Below are 12,933 nucleotides of genomic sequence, written 5' to 3' on the forward strand. Positions count from 1 at the left end.
ATCATTCGACCCTGCTGGTTTATTATTGTGATCACTGAAGGGTGGGCGATATGGCAAAAAATATATCGCGATACTTAAGGACATTTTCACGATACACAATATGCATCCTGATATTTAGTTTTTCTGATATTTAACAACTTGGAACAGACAAAATAGAACCTGTAGTGCCACATCTGAAAAACAATATAATAATTATAATAATAATAATAATAATAACAAGAGATGTTAAGTCAACAATTTGAATAAAGTTCTGTGGGATCAGACAAGGTGCTAATTTTTTGCCATTGTATTGCTTTGATATCGGTCATTATGATACTACATTGGGTGTTAGTATTATATATTATATTATATTATATTATATCGTTGGCTATATATAAGATCTGTATTAAAACCCTGGAACAGAAACCAGTTTGCCTCTTTCTGGGGTTTTAACATAGAGCTAACATTAGAAATCTGTGTAGTGTCTGTAAGACTGTGCAGTAATGAGCTCTATTAATAGCAGATTTGCAAAATCTATCAATACTGTAATTGATCAGTTCTTTGTAGTTTTCTTCTCACTTCTTACTTCAGTCGTTCAGAGTTTTTTCACTGGAAGAAGAGGATGTTCTTCTTAAAAAGCTGCCAAAACTCCAAACTAGGGATTTTAAAGGCTTCCTGTCTGTTCTGGAGCCTCGATGGGAAAGCTGAGCCCTCATGGGACCAGCCTGGGGTCAGACACACTGTTTTAGAAGCTGCTGTACGTGCTTGGCGACTCACTTCCCTGTCATGAGGCAGTTTCTGGGTTCTGGTTTGTTCTGAACAGTCTGGGTTAGATGTTAAATGTTTGGATGATTGATGAACAGAGTTCTTCATCCCTCCTCATGTGGTCTTGCTTCTGTTTATCCTCGTGCAGGTATGTGGTCCCATGCGATGACAGTGCAGGACTACCAGGATCTGATTGACCGAGGATGGAGAAGGTAGGACGTCTCGTCTTTTTTTTTCATACATTTCTAGAAAAGTACAGCCTATTATAAAACTTATAATATTAAAAGTCAGACTTTTTTTTTTTCTTTTTTCTTCTGAAATCAATTATGAAAGAGTGATCAGCTCTTCCAGTGAAGGCCCTGAGTAGTCTTGTTCTCTGGTGCTGCATTTACATAACAGCAGAATGAGTCATTTTCCTTTCGCCTTCTGTTGATTTCTGTGGAGATGGGCAGCAGTGCTGCGCAGAGAATTGTGGGTATGACAGCGGCACAAATTGATGCGCCTGTCTAAAGTTTGGCTCTACCACTGGGAGACCGAAAGTTTGAATTCTGATGTTACAAGCTGTACTGCTCTCTGGATGCAGTGTGCCACTATCTCTGGGTGCAGTGTGTTGTTTTCTGGTAGCAGTGTGCCAATCTCTCTGGATGCAGTGCATCGCTTTTTTTTTTTTTTTCAGCCTGTCTCACTGGTTGTAGTTTGCCACTCTTTCTGGGTGCAGTGTGCTGCTTTTCAGGTGCAGTGCACCTCTCTCTCTGTGTGGAGCGCACCCTGCTGTCAGGTTGCAGTGCAACACTGTCTCTGGGTGCATTGTGTTGCTGTCTGGGTGCAGTGTGCCTCTCTCTCTGTGGTTGCAGTGTGCCAATCTCTCTGGTGTGCAGTGTGTTGCTTTCTGAGTGCAGTGCGCCTTTCTGTGGTTGCAGTGTGCCAATCTCCCTGGTGTGCTGTGTGTTGCTTTCTGAGTGCAGTGTGCCTCTCTCTGTGGTTGTAGTGTACTAATTTCTCTGATGTGCACTGTGTTGCTTTTCGGGTGCAGTGCGCCTCTCTCTTACTGGTTGTCGTGCGCCAATCTTGCTGGGTGCAGTATGCTGCTTTTCAGGTGCAGTGTGCTGCTTTTCGGGTGCAGTGCGCCTCTCTCTCCATGTAGAACGCTCCCTGCTGTCTGGTTGCAGTACTCCAATCTCTCTGGGTGCAGTGTGTTGCTTTCTGCATGCAGTGCACCAGTCTCTCTGGTGTGCATTGTCTTGCTTTTTAGGTGCAGTGTGGCTCTCTCACTAGTTGTAGTGCGGCACTCTTTCTGGGTGCAGTGTTTTGCTTTCTGGGTGCAGTGCCCCACTTGCTGGTTGCAGTGCTCCAATCTATCTGGTGTGCAGTGTGTTGCTTTCTGAGTGCAGTGGGCTTCTTTCCAATTGTAGTGCACTGCTATCTCTGGTTGCACTGTGTTGCTTTTCGGGTGCAGTGTGGCTCTCTCTCCATGTGAAGAGTGCCCTGCTGTCCGGTTGCAGTGCGCCACTGTCTCTGGGTGCAGTCTTTTGCTTTCTGGGTGCAGTGTGCCTCTCTGGGTGTGGAATTGGAAATTAATGAAGGGATGAACGAATTATTTGTTGTTGGGGGATTATGAAATGTAAATAACTGGCAGTATCACACATCTTCAGTGTGGTTGATAAAATAAGGTTTTATTTATTTATTAACTCTTTCCATTTTCATTTTTCATTTATTCATTTTTTCAGTTCTATTTTAAACATATTGTGCTTCTTTTACGACAGACATTGTCACAAAGCAGCTTTCTGAAAACCCGGGTCCTGAAATGTTTTTCAAAAAGTATAATACAAACTGTCTTTTCCTCAATTTTGAATTTTAAGCTGACTTGCATTTTTATTCTTTAATTCTCAGAAGTGGCAAATATGTTTACAAGCCTGTCATGAACAAGACCTGCTGTCCACAGTACACCATCAGGTAAAGAGACCGTTACAGAAAAATATGTGTCTGTTAGGGCTGAAATAAAATATTATTGAATATTAATAAGTTCAAAAATATTTGAAAACTGAGAAGTTTTAGGAACCCACACACTTCTGTGGGCCAGAACTCCAGCAGCACTGCTGTGTCTGATCCACTCGTACCAGCACAACACATACTAACACACCACCACCACGTCAGTGTTACTGCAGTGCTGAGAATGATCCATCACCCAAATAATACCTGCTCTGTGAGGGTCCATGGGGGTCCTGACCACTGAAGAACAGGGTAAAAGGGGGCTAACAAAGTATCAGAGAAACAGATGGACTACAGTCTGTAACTGTAGAACTACAAAGTGCACCTATATAGTAAGTGGAGCTGATAAACTGGACAATGAGCGTAGAAACAAGGAGGTGGTCAGAATGTTATGCCTGATCGGTGTATATATATGTGTGTAATGTCATAATGTGTATAAGTCACAGATTTTCTTTTGGAAAATCCTGCATGTGTAGATGTGTGAGGTAAACGTGGAGCATCAGCACTAATTCTTGGTTTGTGTTTGTTGAAGATGCCATGCCTTGGACTTTCAGCCTTCAAAAACACATAAGAAGATCTTGAAGAAGGTGAAGAAGTTCCTCTCTAAAGGGGAGCTGCCTGTGGGTCAGTGTGACGGTGGGTGTGATGGTGAGTTCGTCATCCAAAATTTCTCACAATTTCTTTTTTGTTGTTTGAGTGAATGTGCTGACCACTAAAACCCTGCTACGCAAATCTAGTCTGACTTAAACGGTCCAGAGGTTTCCTAAATTCAGCTTATTTAAAATCTTTTATTAATATGATCTTTAAAATGCTGCTTCTGTCAGCTCAGCATTCTGATTGCTTGTTTGTGTTTGAGCTGTGAGAGCTTGACAGGCAAAAGGAAGAGAGGAGCTCTTAATTTTCTCAATTTATTCAGAATTTCAGTAAGAATTCTGCGCTGTGAGTGTGTAGCTTAGCAACTTTCCTTTTAGGATTGACTGATCCGGTCATCTCCAGCGTAAAAAATCCCTTAAGGTAAAATTTTAACTTATGCTGGAATAGAGCTGGGCGATATGGCCAAAAATGTTATCACGATAAACAAAATTCATATCGTTCGATATCGATATCGTGTTTTAAACTATCCTTTATGTTCAGAACATGATAAACACTCGCCAAACAATGGAACATTTCACAGATCTGTCATGGGAGAGTGGGAGAGAGTGTCTGCTGAGCTGTTTTTACCAGCTGGAAAAGCACGACTATTTTCTAATAGTCATAATTTAAGAAAGATAACAGATTATTTTTAGCTGGTGCCGAGCGCTCGGCTACCCCGCTACACATGACATCACAGTATTCAGACACCAGCTAGACGACTGGATTCCTCTATACTATCGTAGTAGTTTAAGGGGTGAACCGCAAAATATCAACACCAGACAAACAGAGTCCTCCTTTAGGTTCGTGTTTGATCTACAGTATCATCAGTTCTCCGTGTTGTGGAGTGACGGAGCTGCTTCAGGTTAGCCAGCTGCTAAAAACAGCTAGCCTGGAAAGCTAGCGCTCTCCCGCTCTCCAATGCCTCACAGCTTCCTCAGTTTACTTTCGTTTAAATCAGGGCTGTAATTTACATGAACCCACTTCTTTCTTTCACTTTCGTTGCTTGGGAATGCACTAATACTAAATTATGACTGTCCGAGCGCTGCAACAGCGCTGTAGTTGTGAGGATTGTGAATGTATAACTCCGCGTTTCAGCCGTTGCTGAAGACTCATCTTCCTCGTGGCCCCCTCCCTCTCTAATCATGTCGAAAAACTCGGAAGTGCGCCCTCCCCTGGCGACAGCAGAGTAGTGTAGCTTTCCTTGCAGTAGAAAACGCCATGAAGGCTTTCGCTGAACGTGGAGGTGTGAGAATGGTGTATTATATCGAACATTTATCGAACATGTCGTATCGCTCTATCGAGGAAAAGTTATATCGCGATAATTATCGTTATCGTTTTATCGCCCAGCCCTATGCTGGAATAATTTTACCTCGGAACTTTTTAGATTAGCTCTGATCTGTATCTTGAAATAATGACCTATTTTCTCAAATGATTGTCTTATTAGCTGCGTCCAAAGCCTAGGCTGAAGCCGAGGGAGGCTGCGTTTGTCGGCTGCTACGTCAGAGCAGGCCGTTCCAAAGAGGAACCTTCGTATACAGCCTAGAAGTGCAGCCTACGTCCTGAATGGTTTCGAAGACTCAACAGATCCTTCCAGGCGATCGGTTACCTGCAGTTCTCTACGCACGAACGATGCGAAAGAAAAAATTACGCTGTGAGTTCGGAAAAATGCGGTAGCTGGCTTCACGGGTCTCGGAGGAAGCCTGCGTTAGCCTTCTCCCTCCTAGTGTTGGTAGTATCGTGTGGTTGGGTGAGTCCTAACTAGCGGGTGGAATTGGAGACGAGTAAATTGGGGAGAAAATTGGGAAAAAAAATGAAAAAGCAAGAAACACAATGCAGAGGGCTCCAATTTTTCTCACCAGTTCCCTCACAAGTTTCGTGCTGCAATCGCAAGAGGAGGGACCTTTCTGGTGATGTCACCACGCAGCCATGTTCAGACTGTTCCATTTCTGTGACCAATAGGCTACTAAGGAGGAGTCTTTATAGGACAGTCGAGGACCCTGAAGCCTAGGCTTTGGAACGCAGCCATTATCTCAAATTAACTACTTATTTACTCTAATATTGACTCATTATCCTGAAAATAGATACTCATCTTCTTGACATTTATTTCAAAATGTTTTGCACCTTGTTTTGAGGTACTAAGTCAAAATTTTGACATGCTCCTGCCAGACACAGAAAAAGAGAAAAAATACGCTTTTTATTTCTCCTCTCTCTGTTGGAAGCTCAGTCGGAATAGAATACATCAGGGGTGTCCAACTCCGGTCTTGGAGGGCTGGTGTCCAGCACAGTTTGGTGATTTACCTGCTCTTACACCTGATTACATTTATCTGTTAATTGCCAGGTTAAGTGGGTGTGTTTGAGCAGGGAAACCTCCTAACTGTGCTGGACACCGGCCCTCCAGGACTGGAGTTGTGCACTCTATGTAAACACCTCAGTCGGAATAGTCTAGTCCGATTGAGGCCATTCGGAAAACAATTTCTATCCGATTGATCGAGGTGGGTAATCCTGTAAATAATCCGTTAAATAGAAGAATAATATCCGTGTAAACGCCTGTATCTGATTACATTCCCTATCGGAAAGTTTAAGTCCGTTCTGATCATGTTCGTCGCGTCATAGTGAGAGTTTATACCGTTCAACATGGCGGAGCAGAAACTGGTCTGCAGAGGAGGCGAAGTTTATGCTCTGGTCTTTAAAAGACGGCGGTGGGACGGACGACCAGCTTATGTGTCTCAGAACACGACGTCTTCCTCTCGGCCTTCTTTAATAAGGACACGTGAAGGACGTTTTCCTGAGTCTGACATCATTTTAAAGCCATTAAAAACACAAGCACTGCTCACTGCTGCTCATCTCACTCTGACTGGACTCACGTGATGCTGCTTGTCATGGTAACGTCTACACTAAGCTGTTCTCTGCGCCTGCGCGTAATTTTGTATTGGATTACTTGTAGTGAGCATGTAAACAGAGATTTTCCATCAGATTGTTGAGTAGAGTGCGAATAAAAACACCTCAGTCTTAATCTATGATGGTTAATGTATTCAATTGGATCTTTGCATGTAAACGTAGCCAGTGCATCCTCATCTGTACACACTAAAAACATTAAAGTACACTGTATTTTATCTGATATTGCTCAACTGACCACGCTGGAAATGTGCTTTGGTGCTGGGAGAGCCGTTATTAAAGCTTTTATTTGCAATAGAACCATCTGTTTTCAGTTGAATTGTAGCATTTCCTGCAGATATAGCCTCTGTCTCACTCTGTAAAGTCAAACTGTCTGTCTGATCATGCAATCTTAGGTGTGTTCGAAGAGATCAGAGGCTTCCTAGAGCCTCTTACTTCCTCTCTTCAGCGGACAGTAGCTATAGCTGCTGGAATATCCCAGTCTTTTTTCTCAGGTGCGCTCTCAGGCTCCCCTCAGATAAGACTGCTTGGGCTCATGCTGTGTATTTCTTACTTTCTTACATTCAAAACATAGAGCTGGATGATATAAAAAACAATTATCATGATAGTTTTGAAAAATCGCTTGTACAATTGGGGAAATAAAGAAAACAAGTTACTTTTTTTCCAAGTTGTTACTGAAAATTTGTGCTCTTGCTCTTCATTAATAGACTGATGTGGTTCCTTTGCCTGTATGCAGCCATATTTCAAACAACTGATGTACTAATATTTACAGGGCTGGTCTGAATAATTAGAATACTGGAGTGTTTGTTTGTTATGTTGGTGTTTGTTTCTCTGTTTAGTAAGCATTGCCACAGAAATTGTGTCCCTAAACTACTACACACTTCATCAGCAAAGACCATTAAAAGAAATGTTTTTCTTATTGTTTGGACAAATTCAAAAAATCATTAGGTTATAGGCATCCACGTCTCCTTGCTTTCCATACAGCCACTGAATAAAGATATTATTATTATTATTATTATTATTATTATTGTTATTATTATTTTAGAAATATGCTGCTAAATAAAGTTTGGAAAAAAAACTAAAATAAATGTAAACATCAGCAAACAACAACAAAAACAATCAGCCAGTATAAGAAACAGCCAACAAATTAAATGTTAATATCAAGTGAAATAAATCTAACCATCCTTCGGTTTTTAAGTTTTACTTTTATCAAGAGTAGCTGATGGAACAACTTGTCCAGCTGTCCATCATAATTGCAGTGAGCTCTGCGTCCAGCTCTTTACAAAGTTCTGCCACTGAACTGACCTCTTGCCTGTTATTGCGTGAGCACGGTCAAAGATCAAGCAGTGTTTGGCGCCGAACATCATTGGAAGCCGTTGGCTGTGCCATCAATAGCCTGCGCACTTTGTGATTGACTGTGATCTCTATGGTGAGACAAAAAACAACCACAGTTCAAGTTCACATCACGTGCGCTGTGAGCCAATCCTGTAGACCGTGAGACCATGATTTATAACCGTTACACCACCAAAGCGCTGTGAGTGCATTTACATACACTTAATAATCCGATCATAATCTGATATCCACAGTTCTCTGATTACGCAGGTGGTCGTGTAAACAGCATATCTAATTTCTCAGATCAAATTAAGGCCTAGAAATCCTATGAAATCCAAAAAGAGAGCTGGATTTTAGCTCAGTAATGGGGTTTTTCAGTGCTTTTAAACCCCTTACTCTGATTTCTTTCGTTTTTCTTATTTGTGCCTGTGAAAACAGCAACAGCAGCAAAACACAATTGAGTCAGGCTGCAGACCTGCACTCTCAGACAGATGCACTCTCAGCCCCAGTGACGTCACGTGCACATGCGCACTCTGCCACAGTGGCAGAAGCCGCCCAACAGCACGGGAACTTCTGGCTGCTGCTGCTTAGCGACGTCATCACTTAAAAAAAGTCATAGAACCCATTAAAAGTGTTTAATCAGGTGTTTTGGGACTGATTCCACATACATTTGATCGTTTCTTAATAGTCTCTAACAGCCGCCATCAAGCCAATTCCAGTTAGGAAGCAAAACCATCAGGTTTTATTCCTAATGGTTCTAATCGTCTTCAGCATTTCTTTTATGAGTTTCAGCAGTAGCCATAGTTTTTTCCTGCGAATAAAGTCGACATTGTTTTATCGACGTGGTTTTACTTTGAAAGTTTCCATATTTAATTACTTTATTATCAGTATCGCAATGTTAATATACATTCAGTGTATCTCTTGGTGCCCAGCAGTTCGTGTTTCACTTTTTTTCCTCATAAAACCGACAAAAACTCTGTCGTGTCAGAGCAGCGCTGGTGTCATTAATAGGCTGGCGGTGCATGTCAGGCTGAGAGTGCATGTCTGCAGCCAGACCTTCTCACAAAGCAGCGTAACAGCACCTACGAGACAGCAACAAAACACCTTTGGATTAAAGAAGAGACCCACCGCGTCCTTGACGGAATGAAAGATTTTCATATTATCCTTCTTCTGCTAGATGATGTATGAAAAGTTTGAGTTTTACGTTATGTTTACGTCGCGTCGTCTTCTGTGAGTTTATTGGCTGGTTGCAAAGCAGAAATCTGATTACTGTCTCACTCATGTAGATCTGGAGTTTCCCATTATCTGATTACTCAAGTGCACGTAAATGCGTTGAACAGATTTCTGACAAAATCTGATTTCCTGCAGTTATCGGGTTACTAAGTGGATGTAAACGCACTCAGTGATCCTTATCTGAGCGCTGCTTGTCTCTGGCGAGGGTGACGCTAAAACTGGGGAGCTCAGAGCCTCAAACCTGTTGAAGGGTCTGCCTGCGGAGCCTCAGAGCCACAGTTTCACGCCAGCAGTTTCTCTCCGGCAGGTTCAAGCCAGTGGCATTCAGCACATGCGCCGACCCTTGTGGTTTTTCTTAGCGAACTTTAGGGTAATCAACATTACAGTCGTTTTATGTGGGTTTCCAATAAATTTGCGTTGGGCTAATGTTATATTTTAAGCGTGAGGCTAAAACAAACTTTGGTTTGGACGCATATAGAGATTCACTGGGTAAGTATTACACGAACTACAGCTGTTGTGGCTCTGGGTAAACTAATGTGTTATGTAGACACATAGCTCAGTTAACTTACCCTTAATATAGGAGCTTTATGTGTACACTTACATTACATGCACAGGAATAAACTGAGCTTAATATTAAGCTTCACGCTAAACAAACGTTTTTGAACGTATCCGTGCTGAAAGAAACCATCAAGTGTTTCTTTTGGTTTCTGATGGTTTCGTAAAGTGTTTTGGCTGATGGTTTAACCGGTTTCCAATGGCTGATTTGTATATTAGCAACTTGCTGAACGGTAATATGTACGCTGACATGTACAAGCAGCACAAACAGTTGCTGTTTACATCAGAGACGTTATAAATGAGGAGACTGGCCACTGCTTGAAATATGAATGAGAACGCTCAACTTTCCTATAAGGGCTTTCCTACTGCGCATGCGTTCCACTGGCCTGAAACCGCTGATGTGAAACTGCGGGTGTAAATCTGCGGCTCTGCAGCCGGACATTATTGAACCTGTTTGTTGTGGTGAGTTCTGGCAGTGCTGAAAGAGAACAACATCGGCGCTGTTGAACTCCAGCCAGCAAGCCTTTAGGCTGTGGACTGAGAGGTGTGCTCCGTGGGGTGCAGGTGATCCCAGATCACAGTTTCAGTATGGTCTCGGAGCTCGGTACCGTGGCCAGGGTACCTGCTGAGTCGCTTCTAGGGTGGTTCTCCTCATGTTTAAATGAGCCTGTAGCTCCAAAAGCATCTCAGTTCTCAGCTGTCTGTAAGTCGGCTATGACGGAGCTCTACTAGGCCTGCGCATCGCCCTCGCTGCTGCTTTCCGTGATTAAAAATCAGCAAACTAGCCAAGATTAAACAAATGCAGCTAAATAAAGCCAGTTCAATTCAATGTGTTGGAAAAAAAATCAATACAGGATCTGAAAGAACGGCCCTTATTGGCTGCTGGGTGGCTGCACTCGTTGGACAGAAGGGTTATAGAACAGGAGGAATGCAGTAGACATTTTAAATCTAAAAGTTTTGCTAATATTTCAGAAATATTTTGGAGAAATGTTTCACTGCAGGGAATAAAATGTCTATTAGTAAATTTTTTCGTCATCCAGCTCTATCACTATATAGTGATTTTTGATTTGCATGCACAAACACATCCCTACGTTAATTTTTCATCCTGTGATGCCGCATTTTGGTTTGTTTCTGACAAGAAACCTAATGTTTCGAAATACTAAATGCTGATGATGTATTCTTGCACAACAGTGACCTCATGGCTGATTGCTTCCACTTTTTGTTTCAGTTCTGTTATAATCGATTATAATCATCTTATGTAAATGAAATGCAAATGAATTGCATGATCATTTGATTTTCCGCACTCGGACAGAATGATTGCCTTTACTAGCTTTCCTGGCAAGTTGTTCATATTGATACTATATCAATGGCCACTTTATTAGAAACACTTACCTTGTACTGATTCTCCGTGACCACTTTAAGTTCCACCTCAAGTAAAAGCGTAAAAAGTTAGAGACCCTTCATTTATTTATTTTCCAGTCAAAATGGCCATAATTTAACAGAATAAGACTCAGAAGCATCAATAACGAAATATCATATTAGTTTTGTAAGTATTTATTGTGTCACTCTTTCTCTTTATTTCAGCTTCCATTCTTTTCAGGAGACTCACTTTCAGTTCCTCAAAGAATCTGCAGACACACCTCCAAAGTTCAGTCTTAGAAGCTGGTTGATCATTTTCTGAAGTAATCAAACACATTCAGTGGTGTTGAGGTCTGGACTCTGGGGTGGTCAGTCCATCGTTCAGCTTCTTTGTTTGATGTGTCCGTCTCCTTTTCTCAGTGAGGTTCTTCTTGATCAGCTACACATCCTTTCAGACCCACAGCGCTGAGTCGTCTTCTCACAGTGGAAGGATGGACAGAAACACCTGTGGATGTTTTCAGATCTGATCAGCTTGATTTTCTCCTCTCTCTCAGAGATGAAAGCTTTAAGTGCTGTTTATCTGATGGGGGCAGTTTTGGTGTCTACCAGGTTTTCCAGGTGGTTGTTAGGAACCCCATTTTCTCTTCAGCTTTTGATCTGTTTTTAATATCTTCTATCTAATCTCCTCACAAATATCTCTTGAGAAATTAGTAACTTAGTACTTAATGGCTGTTTTGACAAAAAAATTAAATACATGAAGGGTAAACAGTATTATAGATCTCCAGGAACAGAGTTGGTGACCACTGAGGATGGCTGATAAAGACTGTGTATGTCAGTCTACAATTTGTGACTGTACACCATCAAGGTGAACCTATAAGTTAGGTAGCTGTTTCCAATAGAGTGGCTAAAGTGTTTACATTGAGGTATAGAGAAAGAATATGAAGCTATGTTCAGGTATATCAGGCTGATATTGATGTTAACAGTCTGTGTGTGTGAACAGGTGAGCCGATGGACTCAGCATTTGAATTGGGAGGAGGCGTGCCTCCAGTAGATCCTGTGAAAATGCAGCAGTCTCAGGTGGAGCGTCCCATCATCCCCAGCGGCCCTGAGGGAGACGGGGACGCCAAACCCGCATCACCAGAAACATCAAGAGAAGAACCAGCGTCTTCTCCAGCAGTGAAGAGCCCACGACTTGCGCCAAAACCAGGTGAGCCTCTCAAACAAAAAAAGGTCTGAAGGAAAATGAATTGCAGAACGAATTAAAAAGTTCAAAAAAACCCTTTCTGCCTGAAGAAGTTATTTTGGAGCGGAGGTGATGATTGGCGTTCTTGCTCGATGATAACTCGAGGGAGGGTTAAACAGGCCAAGATATTATTGAGTGTTAGTGTGTGTTGTGCTGGTACGAGTGGATCAGACACAGCAGTGCTGCTGGAGTATTTAAACACCTCAGTGCAGTGCTGAGAATGATCCACCACCCAAATAGTACCTGCTCTGTGAGGGTCCATGGGGGTCCTGAGCACTGAAGAACAGGGTAAAAGGGGGCTAACAAAGTATCAGAGAAACAGATGGACTACAGTCTGTAACTGTAGAACTACAAAGTGCACCTATATAGTAAGTGGAGCTGATAAAATGGACAATGAGCGTAGAAACAAGGAGTGTTATGCCTGATGTATATCTAAATTAAATATAGTAAAATGTCTGCATAAGCCCATAAGCACAGAATCTAACATTGTGGTTTCATTAGAAGACTGAGGGATTCCTGAAAGATCTCAACAACTGAAAACCTCAGTCCTGCAGCAGAGCAGCAGAGGGCAGCAGATAACCACGATTGCCTGCTGCGACTGTCTCTGCTCTCAGGAAAGCCCTGGTCACGTCTGTGTTCATATTCCAGCTTCAGATTTTTAGCACAATAATCATGTTTGAGAAAACAAGACATGGTCAGATGTCACGAAGATTTTAACCTGTAAGCGAACCTCTGAAAGGAAAGTTAAGTACATCATATAACATCGAAACCACTGTTCAACGAAACCAGCGCATTCTTTCAGACTTGCGAATTCCACAATTGGGTGCAATTTATAGCCCAAATATGACCGAGTGAAACTCAGCACTTCCACACCTCCCAGAAACGAGCGCCTCAGGAATGCTCCGGAAACAGCAAGGATTTAGAGACGCTCCCTGAAGGCGGAGAAAACT

At 42.2% G+C, this 12,933-nt stretch overlaps 1 protein-coding gene across 6 annotated transcripts in view; it reads left to right on the forward strand.

Annotated features, from left to right (window-relative positions):
• LOC118810103 (arginyl-tRNA--protein transferase 1) overlaps window positions 1-12,933 on the forward strand; it is a 188,267-nt gene that overhangs the window by 16,464 nt on the left and 158,870 nt on the right. For 4 of the 6 annotated variants that reach the window (XM_036573645.1, XM_036573641.1, XM_036573642.1 and 1 more), the window contains 5 exons: window positions 893-956; window positions 2,635-2,697; window positions 3,266-3,381; window positions 6,657-6,755; window positions 11,741-11,947. In XM_036573645.1, coding sequence (XP_036429538.1) covers window positions 893-956; window positions 2,635-2,697; window positions 3,266-3,381; window positions 6,657-6,755; window positions 11,741-11,947 — 549 coding nt within the window. The remainder of the gene's footprint in view (window positions 1-892; window positions 957-2,634; window positions 2,698-3,265; window positions 3,382-6,656; window positions 6,756-11,740; window positions 11,948-12,933) is intronic. The other 2 variants (XM_036573643.1, XM_036573646.1) reach the window with 1 other exon arrangement.

The sequence above is a fragment of the Colossoma macropomum genome, unplaced genomic scaffold (genome assembly GCF_904425465.1).
Source record: "Colossoma macropomum unplaced genomic scaffold, Colossoma_macropomum, whole genome shotgun sequence".
Taxonomy (NCBI): domain Eukaryota; kingdom Metazoa; phylum Chordata; class Actinopteri; order Characiformes; family Serrasalmidae; genus Colossoma; species Colossoma macropomum.